At 39.8% G+C, this 16640-nt stretch overlaps 1 protein-coding gene across 1 annotated transcript; it reads right to left on the bottom strand.

Annotated features, from left to right (window-relative positions):
- Positions 1–418: 418 nt before the first annotated feature.
- Positions 419–2938, bottom strand: LOC111395886 (CBL-interacting serine/threonine-protein kinase 14-like). The gene has a single exon (XM_023022089.1). It carries the CDS (start codon positions 1908–1910, stop codon positions 570–572), a length of 1341 nt encoding a protein of 446 aa, XP_022877857.1. The 5' UTR covers positions 1911–2938; the 3' UTR covers positions 419–569.
- Between the last annotated feature and the right edge of the window lie 13702 nt (positions 2939–16640).

Below are 16640 nucleotides of genomic sequence, written 5' to 3'. Positions count from 1 at the left end.
TTGAGCATTTTATTTCCTTCCTTTGACAATACAATTTCGTGTGCATCGAATTCAGGTGCAGGAACAGGAACACTGGAACTTGAAATCTCGCTCTTTAGAATAAAATGTAATTTGTCTTCGAAAATTCAAAATTTGACAAATTTTATTGTATATCTATCATTCTTTATCATGTCCAGCCATATAAGAGTTCAAGGTGCCAAAAATTAAAACTTGATTATCAATTGACAAATTTTATTGCCACTCTCGGTTTCTAGATTATATCTAGCTTTAGAGCATTTGATGCGTCAAAAATCAAAACTTAATCAAACAAGTAACAAATTTTATTAAGTGTATCGTTCTTAATCATGTCTAATCCTATCAAGTTCAACATGTCAAAAGTATCGTGGAACTTCTCTGCCACTTAAAACAAAAATCAACGTAATAAATAGAGTTTCTATTTAAAGAAACAAATTATTCTCACACATTTACCATTCTGTGGATATTCGAAAACAATAATAAGGAAAAAAAAACCCAATAATTTTCCATTTTATCAATGGTTGATTCAAGGAAAATGGACCAACCAATTTTAGTTACCGGCGATCTTGCCTCTCCGACTGGTAAATCAAAGCCCTCAGCTGTGGCTTGAATTTCTCTTTCCAGATATCACGACCAAGTCCACGTCTTTTCACCTCCACCATCACCAGTTCTTCAGTTAACTGGTTAATCTCCACCATCACCACGAAATTCCCCAGCAGTCTAATCCCCTTTTCCTTCTTCATCACCCTCATGCCTCCTTCTTTAGCCACCTCCTCAATTTTCTCAATTATTTTCCTTGGAGACTCCGCTGATATGAACATTTCACTAGTGATATGAATACCATTGTTACTGAAAAGACCGGACAGATCAAAACCTGAGGAATACGATATTATATCGAAGGCATTCAAGAATGAACTGTCCTGCATGTCACCACCAGATTTCTTGAAGCCAAACCCTTCATCAACCGGGTATTTGGTTTTCTTGTAGCCGTTTCTGAACCATGGATCCTGGCGGATTTCGTTAACTGTAATCCTAGTAGTTGGGTTCGGATCCAGCATCCGGACCAGTAACCGGTTTAAATCAGCTGAGTTCCATTTGGGACACCGGAATTGCCCTTTGTAGATTTTCATGTACATCACCACCAAATTCGGGTCCCTGAAAGGTAAATAACCCGTACTTAGCACATACAGTACAACCCCGCATGACCATATATCAACTTTGGCCCCATCGTATCCCCTTTTTGCGAGAATCTCCGGCGCCATGTAGGCGGGAGTTCCGCAAGAGGTGTGTAGTTGGCCATCGGGTCGGATCTGATTCGTCAATGCACTGAGCCCAAAATCCGTAACCTTGAGTTCCAAATTCTCGTCCAACAACAGGTTTTCCAGTTTCAAATCGCGGTGGAAAACGCCGCGAGAGTGGCAATGATCTACTGCAGATATCAATTGCTGGAAGTATTTACGGCTGACGTCCTCGCTGAATCCACCTTTCACGATTTTTTTGAATAATGCGCCCTCCTTGGCATACTCCATCACGTAGTATATCCGTGTCTTGGTCGCCAAAACCTCGTGGAGGTGTACGATATGGGGGTGGTGCAGCCAGCGCATAATAGAGATCTCCCTTATGACGTTCTCCTTGAGGTTTTCCTTGAGTATCCACTCCTTGTCCACTACTTTGATAGCCACGCTCTGGCCCGTGCGCACATCCCGTGCATGGTAGACCTTCGCGAAGGCCCCATATCCCAGGAGCTGCCCTAGCTCGTACTTGTTGAAAAGCACGACACTGGCCTCCTCCCCACCTCCGCTGTCACTAGCGGCGGCTGCTGGTGGCAGTACATTAAGTTTTTCTTGGACAATATCTGGCATAACTTGATCCAAATACCGCTTTAATATGTTCATTAACAGAGTAAATCCAAAATTTGATTGATAACGATATAATTAACTATGAATCAAGCTGGGTTTTAAAGGATTGCTTCAAAACCAACCTATTATTTAATGTTTGTTTTTTATATTAAACTACGCGCTAAACATGTTTACTTATTTATTAAGTTTTAATTTTTATTACGTTATTAAATGTTATGACACGTTGTAACTACGGACTAACCCCGGTTTATACGCGATAATATTCTCATTGTATTTTCTTTCTTGTCATTCCAATCGACTTATTTTTGTTAAACTGCATTTGAATGTATTTTAATTTAATTTTTTATTTCAATTTTGGAGACTTGAGAATAATCTCGAACCTTTTAAAATGACCAAGTTAATACTCAATCTTTAATAACAAAATTAAACAATCGGTGATTATGGAGCAACGAGGTTTAGTGCATCAATTATGATATAGGTTGATAGAGGAAGTCACCGTCGACGACAAACAAGATGGATCACTGCACTTCGATGCAAAGCCATCGACCTTTAAGGGGTACTCTACCACTATCCCCAAGTGGTGCTCGACCACCATGCACGGCCATCAACCCCTAGGGGCGTTCTACCACAACCCTTAGGGGGCGCTCTACCACTACGCGAGGCCGTCGACCCCCCAGCGGTGCTCTATCGCTACCCCTAGGGGGTGCTCTGCCACTACGCGAGGCCGTCGACCCCCCCAGGGGCGCTCTACCATAACCCCCAGAGGGTGCTCTACCACTACGCGAGGTCGTCGACCCCCTCCCAAGGGCGCTCTACCACTACCCCTAGAGGTTGCTCTACCTCTACGCGAAATCTTCAACAGGCATGAAATTGCCTATCCAAACACTTAGCCATAAAACCTCTAGTGAATTGACTATGTTCCATGACGGTTAATACGGGAACAACCTCCAGGCGGGAAGTTAAAGACCCCCTCACTCAGAACGTGGGGTAGTGAGAATGCCAACGTGGGACACGTGGCACCACAACCGCCGAGCGGTTATCTAGTTCCCAATATCTATAAATACCCCCAGATGTGACACAGGTAAAGGGCTCTCTCTCTCTCTCTCTCTCTCTCTCTCTCTCTCTCTCTCTCTTTTTAGTCATCTGAATTCTAATTGCATTTTTACCAAGTCTAAAAATTAATTCTCACGTCGGAGGTAAAACGGGGGAGGAAGCCCCGCCTTCGTTTTTCAGGTCACACACACTTGACGTAGTAGTCGGAATGCCGAACGCCACCTGGCAGATAGAAGGGTATTTTTCCACAACCATTTCATTGGCGCCGTCTGTGGGAATTTCTTCCACTAAACACAAAGGTCATGTCGAGAAGACGAACACGAAGTGACACACGCCTAAGAGCAGCAATGATGGAGGCAGAATCAGAATCGGTCGCCAAAGGCCCTGATCCGCCTCCATCGCCGCAGTATTTGACGCAAAGCCAGTTCAGCGCCCTAGAGACCCAGTTAGCAGCCATGATGACCTTCTTGCAGAATCAAACGCAGAGAGCCGCCCTCTCATTGCATTCGGCAGAGGCCCCGCCTCCACCCCAGGAGGCGCACATAGAAACACCGCCTGCCATCCAACAGGTGACCGCAGGCTCGGGGGCTCCAGGGATGACGGTCTTGCAGTCCGTCCCACCCCTGGTAGATCTGGAGCGGAGAATGGAAGAGATCATGACAAAGAAAATTGATGACGCGATTTCTAAAAGAAGGGACAAGCGCAGGCAGATGGTCCTAGAAGAGGACCCATTCGTGCCCGAGATCATGGCGGTCCCTTTACCTAAAGGCTTTAAGCAGCCTATGATAGAGGCTTACTACAGGGTCACAGATCCACTTGACCATCTGCGGACCTTCGTTGATTTGATGAGACTCTATGCAGCACCCTATGCGGTAATGTGCTGGTCTTTTTCCCCAACTCTCAGGAGGGAAGCCAGAGACTGGGTGGCAACACTTGTCCACTGGTCTATCCGAACATTTGATGAACTTTCCAGGAGCTTTGTAGCCTACTTCCTGAGTAGCAAGAGAACGAGGAGGACAGCCATTGGACTGATGCAGGTGGTCCAAGAGAAAGATGAGTCTCTGCAGGAATATCTGGCCATATTTAGTCGTGCGACCCTTGGAATAGAGGACCTTCAAATGTCGACGGTGGTGACTGCGTTGATGAATGGAACTTGGAACCGGGCTTTCAAGATGTTACTTTCTAAGAATCCCCCAGAATCAATGCACGACCTATTGAAAAAGGGAGACAAGTATGTTGATGCTGAGGAGGCGGAGAAAGTCACAAAGAACCTCAAAGAGGGATGGGAAGTAGAAAGTCACAAGCGCAAGGCGGGGGACGAGCTAAGCCTGCCAACAAAACTAGGCCAAGGAATGAGCAGATGGTGAAAGAGGCCGCCTAAGACCGGCCAGCCAGGCACAAACGAGAGGAGTCCAGGGCGTTCACCCCTTTGAACACCCCCCGTGCCAAACTATTGATGGAAATACGAGACATAAAAGAGCTAGAATAGCCGAGATCCATGGTAACACCAGCGGGCAAAAGAAACCAGGGCAGATATTATCATTTCCACAAGGATCACGGGCATGATACTGAAGAGTGCCTGCAACTGAAGGAGGAGATCGAGCACCTCCTAAGGTGGGGTCTCCTAGGCAAGTATGTGAAGGATAACTGAGGGAAGGAAAAGATGGAGGATCGTCCCCCACCTAGAGCCGGAGTGATAAACATGATTACAGGAGGGTTAGTAGGAGGGGGAGATTCAAACTCGACAAGGAAAAGCTACGCGCGCTCTCTCAAGATCTGTTCCATCCAAAAGAAGGCAAGGTTCAACTAAAGCATCACTTTTGGCGAGGAAGACTTGGTAGGTGTGGCGCACCCCCATGATGATGCCCTAGTAATAGTAGGCGACATAACTGATTTTGACGTCAAAAGAGTATTGGTCGAAGGGGGAAGTGCCGCAAATGTACTCACCTGGGACGCTTTTTTCGGCCTAAAGGTCCCACCTGATAAGATAAAAATCGTGAACACCCCCTTGCAAGGCTATGGAGGAGCCACTATGATTTCAGAAGGTACTGTGGAGCTCCCGGTCACGCTGGGCACATATCCGACCACTGTGGTACTTGTGGCAAGCTTTTTGGTCGTTAAGACCCCCATGGCCTATAATGCAATCTACGGTCGGCCGTTACTCAACGCAGCTGGGGCCATCCCCTCGACCTATCACCAAGTCTTGAAATTCCTAACCAACAGGGAAGTCGGGCGTGTGCAGGGAGATCAGCAAGCATCCAGGAAATGTTATGTCGACAGTATATCAGTTAGAAGAGCCCCATCAGTCATGATGTTAGAAGTTGAACCTCCGAGAGGGCGGATTGAGCCACTTAACATGATCGAAAAGATTTCCATAATGGAGGGCCAGGAGGTCAGCATCGGGGCTGAGTTGGACTCTGACGAAAAAGAGAAGCTGGTGAGGTGCCTGACAGACAACCTAGACGTCTTTGCATGGAGCCCAAGTGATATCACCGAGGTCAGTCCAGCACTCGCTCAGCATCGCCTCGGAGTCCTATCCGGAGCCAAACCAGTAAAGCAGAAGAAAAGGAACCTCACCCCCGAAAGGCAAGAAATAGCAAGGACGGAAGTGGAAAAGCTACTGCAAGCAGGTTTCATCCGAGAGGTATGGTATCCCAAATGGTTAGCCAACATTGTGCTGGTAAAAAAGTCAAATGGGAAGTGGCGCATGTGCATAGATTATACCGGATTAAATAAGGCATGCCCTAAGGACTCATACCTGCTCCCACGAATAGACCACCTCGTCGACGCCACATCGGGTCACGAGAGGCTCAGCTTCCTAGACGCTTTCTCGGGATATCATCAAATCTCTATGGCAGAGTGCGACCAGGAGAAGAAGTCGTTCATTACATATTTTGGAATCTACTGTTACACTTCCATGCCTTTCGGCCTGAAGAATGCAGGGGCAACTTACCAGAGGATGGTGAATAGGGTCTTCTAGGAGTTGATTGGAAATGTCATAGAAGCCTACGTCGACGATATGGTGATAAAAAGTATTAAGGCCGTTGACCAAGTGGCCTGTCTGCAGAGTGTTCGACATAGCCTACGCGACTAGGCGGAGAGCCTTAACAAGCCAAAAATTGGCTAAGGCCCTTAGCTGCTAAACCTCTCTCCTGACGATCGACATAGCCTACGCGGCTAGGCGGAGAGTCTTAACAAGCCAAAAATTGGCTAAGACCCTTAACCGCTAGACCCCTCTCTAGATGGTCGACATAGCCTACGCGACTAGGCGGAGAGCCTTAACAAGCCAAAAATTGGCTAAGGCCCTTAATCGCTAGACTCCTCTCCAGACGGTCGACATAGCCTACGCGACTAGGCGGAGAGCCTTAACAAGCCAAAAATTGGCTAAGGCCCTTAACCGCTAGACCCCTCTCCCGACAATCAACATAGCCGACGCGGCTAGGCGGAGAGCCTTAACAAGCCAAAAATTGGCTAAGGCCCTTAACCGCTGGACCCCTCTCCCGACGGTCGACATAGCCAACGCGGCTAGGCACGGGATAACACAAGGCTAAAATTGGCTAGGGCCATCGACCACTAAACTCTGACAGCCACTCCCCCGCCCCGTCACACAGTGAACAGAAAATGAAGAAGGACGACACGAGAGACGGCAAGTTAAGGAGCAATGCACTCAACACTAATAATAGCGAACGGAAAATGTGTTTATACATATGAGAAATTCTTGCCCACACCCTGGACAAGTAGGAGATAATGAGACCAAACAAAAGTAAACACAAAAAAAGAAAAGCTAGCAAAGAAAACAACAACTAAGAAATGCTTCAGCTCGAAGGGGAGACATCCCCACTACCACCTCGTGATGAACGTCCAAGTGACCTGGATGACTGTGCTCCACTCTCCGTCCCTTTGCGCTGCACAAGAAACCTATCTAGACCAGAGGGTCTATAGAAGGATGCTCGGCCATAATCCACTCCTTGGAAAGTTTGATAGACGCTGCCATCACCTTTCCCTCATAGGAATTCAAGGCCTTAGCATAATCAGACGACGTCTTATACTGCTCCACAGATACCTCGAGATCTCTGGCATACTCAGCTGAGGCCTTATACTTCTCGATCGCCTCCTCCGAAGCATGAGCCAAAATAGAACGCAAGTTGTCGTTCTCCGTCTCCTACTCGTGCGCTCGAGCATCCGACATCTAAGAGATTTCCTCAATGAGGATATTTTTTTCTTGTAGTGATGAGTTTCCTTTTTCTTTTCTTCAGTAAGAGTCTTCAAATCCAAGACTAGGCGGTGATTCGATTCAGTGAGTCCCGAAAGTCAAGCGTTAAAACCAAGCTTAAAAGGAAAGTCCCAACATAAAAGAAAATGTGAATTGGAAACGCACCTTCTGGAGATAAACAGTCGCAACCCTTTCAATGTCGTCTGCACTACGCCATGCAATTGCTCTAGAACGAGCGAGCGTCACCAAAGACTTGAGCACCCCCATCTCATGATAGCCTCGGGTGGAAGAAAACCCAAAGTTAGGAAGTGAATCCTCGCGCTCACACCGTGCACGGCTAGAAGCACCCGGCCTAGGAGCTGGAGCCACCTCACGAGGCTCGTCTGAAGGCTGGGAGTTCTCATTGATCGCCCGAGGCTTCCCTCCTTGGTAGGCCACCCTCTTCTCTTTGAAGGGATAGGTGATGGATCCTCCTCATCCCCTTACCCGTGGTCGGGCATGGAATCCATGATCCCTTCAAGATCAAGCTTTGCCCCTGCACATGTAAGTTAGAATCCGTTAAGATCACAAGGTAGAAGAGTAAGAGGATAATATAAAAAAAAAATTAAGAAATTTTCTCAAACCAACCAGATAAAGAAAATTACTACCCCTCGCCGAAAATATCGACAAGGGATAGGGGGTTAATGATATAGGTTGATAGAGGAAGCCACCGTCGACGACAAATAAGATGGATCACTATACTTCGATGTAAGGCCATCGATCCTTAAGGGGTGCTCTACCACTATCCCCAAGTGGTGCTCGACCACCATGCACGGCTATCAACCCCTAGTGGCGCTCGACCACAACCCTCAGGGGGCGCTCTACCACTATGCGAGGCCGTCGGCCCCCCCAGGGGTGCTCTACCACAACCCGCCTTCGTTTTTCAGGTCACACACACTTAACGGAGTAGTCGGAACGCGGAACGCCACCAGGCAGATAGAAGGGTATTATTCCACAACCATTTCAAATTAAAAGGAAATTTACAGCAAAATTTTGTCAGAAAACTCTCTAACTATATAATCCCCTTTTATGATGTCAATTAGCAACAACAAAACTCGTATCAAGAAGCTATTATCACAGTCTATACGAAGAAAGCTCAACTTGAACCTCTATTATCAAATTGGAAGAAGTTATAAATAAACCTATAAACTACTACACTCTTGAAAAAGAAAACATTTTTTTTAATCATCCATCAAGTAGCAGTGGAGCCACAGAGGCAGTCGTGCTTGTGCTATTTTTTTAAAGAAAAAGCTCTCGTATCAATTTCCTGCTAACTGTGACACAACAATCAAGCATCTTTTTAACGAATTCAGACATATAGCAGTGGAAAATCATCTTCATCTAATCATCTTTGAGATTGTAGGTTGACTTCAAAGTGGAGAGCAGGAATAAAAGCTCAAACAGAAGATCAATAATCCGAATAACAGTAAGGTGTGTGTATATATCTAGAGATTCTTTTCCTAATCCTGATCCATGTTAAATGCAGGTCTTGGCCCTCGCACTCTGAGGACACCGGAGTCGGAGTCTGAGAAAAAGAGGAGACATGTCTTGTTGTCTCTTTCTTTTTAAGAAAGGTGTTCCAAACGGTACCTGCCCAACAAGACCTGATCCAAAATTAAAACTCTCTCGGGGTGTTATGTATGACCAAACCATTGATAGTGTGTTGCGTTTTTACTATCGCAAGTGTACGATATTTAACATTGTTACAACCATATTATTTAGTCAAAAGTCAAGAGTTGAATTTTCAAAGTCAAAGTCAATTAAGGATTAAAATGAAATTAAATATTTTATAGACGTTTATTTTGCAATTGGCAATATATGAGAGTTAAATTGGATACAAATTAAAGTTTGAAATTTACTTGTATATTTTTGGAAGTTTAGGATTTAATGTGATATAAAAATAGAGTTGAGGGACTTTCCTTGCACTTTTTGAATAAGTGGCATTATTATTCGGGTTAATTATATGAATGGTCACTGAACTTTGCCCTATGTTACTACTTCATAATCAAACTTTAAAATATATCTCAATGATCACCGAACTTTGCACCGTATTACCCATTTGTCACTCGAATGAAAAAATCCGTTAAGTCCAACAAACGGTGTCAACTTGAGTGATGGATGGGTAACACGGTACAAAATTCGGTGACCATTGAGATACATTTTAAAGTTAGATTATGAAATAGTAACACTTGACGAAATTCAGTGACCATTGAGTTGCGTTTTATGTTCGGTGACTAAGTAGTAACATAGGGCAAAGTTCAACGACCATTAAGATATATTTTTAAATTAAATTAAATTATTAAGCCCCTGTTTGAGTCCTATTCTTTCAAAAAAAATACATTCTTAAATAGTGATTTGACATCATTCAACCACACATTATTCAATAAAATAATATTTCATGCAAATTCAAATTTTTTTTTTTTTTTAACTACACATTTTCGATCAATATACTATTCAAAAATTCATTTTATCCCTCAAAATGGGGATCAAACAAGGGTTAAACTTCTCAAATCGATCTCTATGAAAGAAGAAATCAAAGAAAATGAAGGGAAAAAAGGAAACAAAAAGTCAGAAATCTATAAATTAAATAAAAATAGAATTGTTGCTAATATTCATCCATTACGATAGAAAAGTACGTTTGATTTTTAGATCAACTGGTATTAGTTCACCGTATCTCAAACTCTGCATAAATAGATTGAAAGAGAAACAGTTGGAACACTAAAAGAAATTGACAAAGAAAAATTAAATAAAAGTACAAAAATGTTCGAATAGTGCCAATGTAACTGAGGTCGATTTGATTTTTCAATTATGTTACTACTTAGTCAATGAACTTAAAAACATAACTCAATGGTCACTGAACTTCGTTAAGTGTTACTACTTCATAACCGAACTTTAAAATATATCTTAATGGTCACTGAGCTTTGTACCATATTACTCATCCGTCACTCAAGTTGACGTCGTTTGTTGGACTTAACGAATTTTTCCGTTTGAGTGATGAATGGTAATACAGTGCAAAGTTCAATGACCATTGAAATACATTTTAAAGTTCGGTTATGAAGTAGTAACACTTGGTGAAATTTAATGACCATTGAGTTATGTTTTTAAGTTCAGTGACTAAGTAGTAACATAGGGCGAAGTTCAGTGACCATTCATATAATTAACCCATTATTATTCAACCTTTGACCATCATTTTTCTCTTAAAAATACACACAAACACCTACCAGAAAAAAAAAAGAATACCAGAGAAGAAGAAAAATCGGCAGAAAGGAAAAGGAGAGAAAAAGGGAAAGAAAAGAGGGAAGAAAAGGAGAAAAAGAAGAAGAAATGGAGGAAAGGAGAAGAATAAGAAGAAGAAATGAGGTAGTTAAATGTTGATTTTCATTTTCCCTTCTCTTTATTCTCTTAAAGAAGTAGAGAAATTTTATGTTAAATTGCTAGGGTTTAATTTCTAGTTAAATTTTCAGATTTTGAGATGAATACTACTTGGAGCTCAAGTTATTGATTCTTTAAATTCCATCTACACTAAGGTAAGGAGATTTCATTTTTTTTGGGCAAACTCTAGTTTTTAAATTTGATGATTAAGTATGGATTATTTGTGGAAATGATTACATTAATGGAATCATTCATTTAGAAGAATGATTTTGGGGAGCAATAAATATATAAATTTGGTTGTAGTATGGTTGCTAGTTTTTCACTAGAATGAAAGGGATAAATATTGTTATGATTGGAATGAAGTTAACTTTGGATGTGGTATATAATTGTGAAGGAATTAGAAAGTGGAAATTAGCTCCGATTGATTAAAGGAAATTTAGGAAAATTTCGCAAGTCTCGAGGAATTTAGCCCCTGTTTGGCCTCCATTTTGTAGAAAAATTAATGGTTGGAATAATGTTTTTTTTTTTTTGAAAAATGAGTGGTTGAAAAAGAAGGAAAAATTTTCGATTTAAGTGTAATATTATTTTATGGAAGATTGTGTGGTTGAAAATAAGATAGAGAAAAAAGAAATGTAATGAAATGAAAATTAATAAGGGCCAAACGGGGGCTTAGTTTAATTATTATATCATTAAAGATAAAAGGTTTCTTTATTTTAATAGCGATTAAATTAGTTATTTTGTAACGTATTTCAGGCGATAACGAAGAAATTGGAAAAGCCTACCGACCGGCTTAGTCTGTAACTCGTATTGTGTGAGTGGATGAAAATTAATTTTTCAGCAATAAGTATTTATTCAATTTATATTAAATCAAAAAATTTATTATTTCATACAGTTGATTTGGTAGCATGATTTTCAGAATAAAGTTGATTTATAAATAATCGTGTTTAAAGCTTGATCCAGTTCAGTTAAATCATTTCATTAGCATGTTTTATCGATATTATGTGTTTTAGAATATTTAAAGTTATTTCTAAAAACCACCAGAAAGTACCCAGGTGATTTTATCCTAGTCTGCACTGGTGTGAATGTGTTTCTACAGTGTATGACTACTTATGGTGATTTTACCCGTTCTGCACTATTGTGAATGTGTTTCCATAGTATATGATCAGAATTACAGAATCTCAGCTCTGCGCACGTATGACAGAATTACAGAATCGAATAACTCTGCCATGTATATCAGTACTAACCGATACATGAGTAAGGTTATTCCGGGTATCTTTTTGGTGTGATTTTCACTAACTTGCAGTTCATTAGTTTTCAGATTACAGAATTTAGTCATTTCAATTTAAAGAATAAATGTTTTAGCTTATAGTATAATAAAAGAACATTTTTATTATATACTAGTTTTCAAAAAGTTGGCATATCTAAAAAAAATATATTTACTTACGAAATATCCACTCACTGAGTTATAAGCTCACATTTTTATCACAATTTCTCTTATCAGATAGTAGTTGAGTTGAGCACTACTGGACCAGTTGATATATCGGGTTGAGCCATAGATTGTCAAGCATTGTATGACTCATCTTATCAGTTTAATAGTTCATATTTTGGGGTAGATACCTCTTTTGGTCAGAAATTAGTTCCATGTTTTGGGCCTGCTATGTTTTGTATATATTATGCATTTTGGGTACCGTGATTTATAAATTGTTACAAAAGTCGAATTGTCAGTGTTGTATTTGAATAGTTGATATTCTGTGAGCCAGTGTATCCTATTTTAAACTATATGTATCTGTTTGGGATATTGGATTATATATTTCAGGTGGTTTTAGTCCATAATTCAGGGGGAACTCCGCCAAAATTTTTACAAAGTATACTACAATCAAAACAGGTCAAAGTTGCATTGATGGTGAGTCCGACACGTAACTGGTATCTACCATCGGTGCACGACACATGTCGGGTCTACTAGGATGATTCGGGACGGGTCGTGTCAGAACAAGTAATATAATGGACCTATCAGTCCGAATTGTCGATCCTACGAGAATAGTATGGTTTGATTTCTAATCTAAATACGTGAAAATAGTTGGATGCAAACAAAATTGGTTTAGAAATTAAATAATGAACAAATATTATGGAAGAATAATTTCACCTATTGATCACCTTTACATCTTAAATCAAGATTCATAAAATCTAAAGTAGTGTTTGATAGAATTCTCCTATTGTATTCAATTTATCCAAATTCTCATTGAGTCTATTTAACTAATTCAATTCCATATTTCTATGCGAATCAAGCATAGTTAAACGAGTTCTTTGTTGTAGGAATTCAATTATGAACGCAATAATTAGTATAAGTATCTCTATACGTTATACCAATTTACTGGATTTTACTATATGGTTTAAATCCTAAACTCACCTCTCGATTCGTAAAGGATTCACGAAATCATCGAATTAGTGATCAAGTAATTTAATGTATTAAGCTCATAGTAAAATAAACACATGGAAAAAAATAAAGAACATGAATTTTAATTAAAAGACATAAAGGGTCCCAATTGGATTACATTATTCGCCCTAACAAGATATTTAACTACTCATAATGAAAGAGAAAAAATAATAAATAGTCATTGAGTGCATTATTGAATTTGTAGTAAAGATGTAGAAGAAAAAATATCAATCTTGCATCAAGATCTTCTTCATCTTCCAATTAATACTCCAAACGTTGAATTGTTTGTTGTTTTCCTCCCTTGAATTACTTCTCTTAAATCTCAAAGTGTGTTTTTTGCTTCTCAATCTGTGAAATCCCCCAAAAGTGTGAGAAAATTATATTTATAGGTGCATTCTTGTATGGTCTAGAGAATAGGGTTTTTTTCATGAATTTCAAATGAGCCAAAAATGTGCCCCCTCTCTGGTTTTCCATGGTCTCTCAACTCTAACTATCTTCCTTTCATGACGCCTTGGCGCCACTATTTCGGGCCGGTGAGCCGCTTGTCCATTCATTTTACTTTGCATCTTTTGTCCTTTTATCTACAATTTTTTTTCGATCCATGCCAATAACTTTATTTGATGAACTTTTTCGTCTCTTTCAACAATCCTATAAAACAACATTAACAAATATATTAAAACCGTTCAATACTCGCAAAATCTAGCTTACAGTCAAGTTAAAATTGAGTTAAAGTCGTGAGTAAAATACACTCGTCACGATGGCATGCCCACTTCCTCAGGAGAAAACGACCAGTGGCTATCCATGGCCTAAGCTTCATGCTTTCATCAACAAAAAATTGTATGGTACAATGTTAGTCGTATGCTATCTTGGAAATATATGTTCCCATTGGCTTTGGAATTTCTTCCCAGCCAAAGGCCACATTGGTGATTCATATGGGGTGCGTGACACACACCGTTAGACAAGGAATGGAGCCATTGTGAGGGCCATTCGAAAACCCGTTTCTCTTGAAATGTGATGGAATTTGAACACTATCTCATGCAGGGGTGGTGCCAGGAATTACGATGGGCCAAAAATTTAAAAAATTTAATGTACGAATAAAATTTATATATAATAAGAAAAATTTATTATATAAGTTACCTATTGAAGTTATACTCGGCGATGTTTTACAGCATAAAATTCATCTATAATAGAATTTAGATCTAAATTCATACTAAATTCTCGTTCAATGTTTAGTGTTAAACAATCAGCAAGAAAATCATCATCCATTTTATTACGAATTTCCGTCTTCACATGTTTCATTGCTGAAAAAGCTCGCTCCACAGTCGCCGTTGAAACAGATAGTGTCAATACTAAACAAATCAATTTAGTCAAAATGACGTAACTCTCCGACCTTCTACTTGCAACCAATTCCCGACATAAATCAGAAAGTGTAAGTACTTGAAATCGAGGTTCAGAAATCACATCATTCTGATAGTGTTGCAACTCAACTTTCAAACAATAAATATCTTGCTGTTTAAAATCTTCAAGATAAAACTTCTCCCCAAACTTGCAAATATTATCCATCTTAAATGATTCAAAAGAATTTTTTGGATCCAAAGCTGTATTGAGAGAAATGAGCTCTATTGATGTCTCATTAAATCTTGTATCTAACTCCATCATCTGAAATCCAATGGCTGCATTGAAAATATCAAAGTGGTAATGATGTTCAATGGTAGGATACTCATGACCACGAGAACGATCAACCATATACGAACCATCAAAGTCAGGTACATGTATATCATTTTTTGAGCAAAAACATTTCACCTCTTCAAAAAATTCTTTCTAGCCATCTTCTCTCAATGCTTGAAGGATAGTTTTTGTAGTACGGACAAATCTCATAATAGTTAAAATGTCTTGAGTTTTCTTTTGAAGGGACTGACAAAGAACATCCGCAATTGCTAATATTCTACGCATTAAATGCAAGATAAATCCAAATTCAAATGTTGTTATGGTTTTGTATACACCACCAACTTCGGACCGAGATCTTGTACTTGGAGAATGATCACTAAGATACTCAAACACCTTGCAAGTTGTAGCATACATATCAATCAAACTCTTTACAGAGCTGTAATGAGAAGACCAACGAGTATTTTCGGCTCGTTGCAAATTACCAATCTGATTAGCACCACTTCCGGACTCTCGTTCTCCAATTTCTAACGAATGCTCAATTTCTTTTATTTGGGCACTTTTCAACTCATTGATGCGCTTAGGAGATGATGTAATCATATTAATAACATTGTCTAAATGAGAAAAAAATGAATTAATATCTGAGACATCCTTAGCTGCAGAAACCAATGTGAGTTGTAAACGATGGGCAAAACAATGAACATAATATGCATATGGACAATCTTTAAGAAATAATGCCTGTAGTCCATTCCAAGAACCACGCATATTATTAGCACCATCGTATCATTGGCCTCTCATGTTTTGCACTTGAAGGTTGAAACGAACAAGAACATCAGAAATCTAATTCTTAAGATTTAATGAGGTAGTGTCACTAACACTTTTAATTGCAAAAAAACGTTTTGTCAAAATTCCACTACTGTTCACAAACCTCAGGATAATAGCCATTTGTTCTCATGAAGATTCATCTCGTGCTTCATCAACAAGAATACTAAACTTTGCATCCCCAATTTCTGTACGAATTCCTTGTCGTACTCTATTGGCCATAATGCTCAAAATTTCTTTTTGAATGTCTGGAGACGTGTATGTAGCATTTTTGGGAGCATTACTCAACACAACTTTTCCTACTTCAAAATGCATATTTGCAAATGCATCCACCAATTCAATAAAATTCCCACGATTCAGTGAAGATGGAGATTCGTCATGGCCTCTAAAGGAACAACCTTGAAGAGCTAACCACTTGACACTCATAATAGAGGTCTTTAGGCGCAAACGATTTTTCTATTTTTCCTCATTTGATACAGAATGCATTACCTTGTCAATATGTTGAGTTGGTTTCATTAAATCTTCAGCTCTTCTCTTACAGCCATTATGAAATGATGATGATGTTGTACCAACATGAATAAGAAATGCACATTTACTTCCTTGGTTAACCCTCTTCCAACTATCAAATCCAACAGTAACCAATGATAAAATATTAGGTAGAGTACTATTATTGAGAAAAAGGAAGCAGTAAAAACAATATGCCTTATGTGTTGAAGGCGAATATTCCAACCAATGAAACTAATTATACCAACGTTCTTGAAATCAATGTTTCTGCTTTCCACATTCTTTGCTCTGATACTCCAAAAGTTTTGTTTGATAAAGTCCAACATTTAGATAAGCCCGCCTAATCTGATCACGCTCATTAAATGGATGTTTACATATTTGCTTTCTTTTTCCAGGGTCCCGTTCAATGAAATCAGATGGTTCAAAATTAAGATTGGAAAATGAAGGCCGTTCAACTTCAGGGCATGAAATTGGAAGAATGGGCACCGTAGGAATTGGAGAATCCTGAGATTTGTTACTTTTTGAAAAGAAAGACAATAAGGTTCTACCTTTCTTGGTAGAAGGTCGATCTTCTTCCACATTAAATCTAAAAGCATAAAAATCAAAATGCTTCAATATCCCATAAAGGCATAAATATAAATTGATAAAACCATAACCATAAAAC

Source organism: Olea europaea, chromosome 6 (genome assembly GCF_002742605.1).
Source record: "Olea europaea var. sylvestris chromosome 6, O_europaea_v1, whole genome shotgun sequence".
In the NCBI taxonomy this organism is placed as follows: domain Eukaryota; kingdom Viridiplantae; phylum Streptophyta; class Magnoliopsida; order Lamiales; family Oleaceae; genus Olea; species Olea europaea.
Note: the sequence above shows the minus strand (reverse complement) of the source record. Positions and strands in the feature narration are given on the sequence as shown.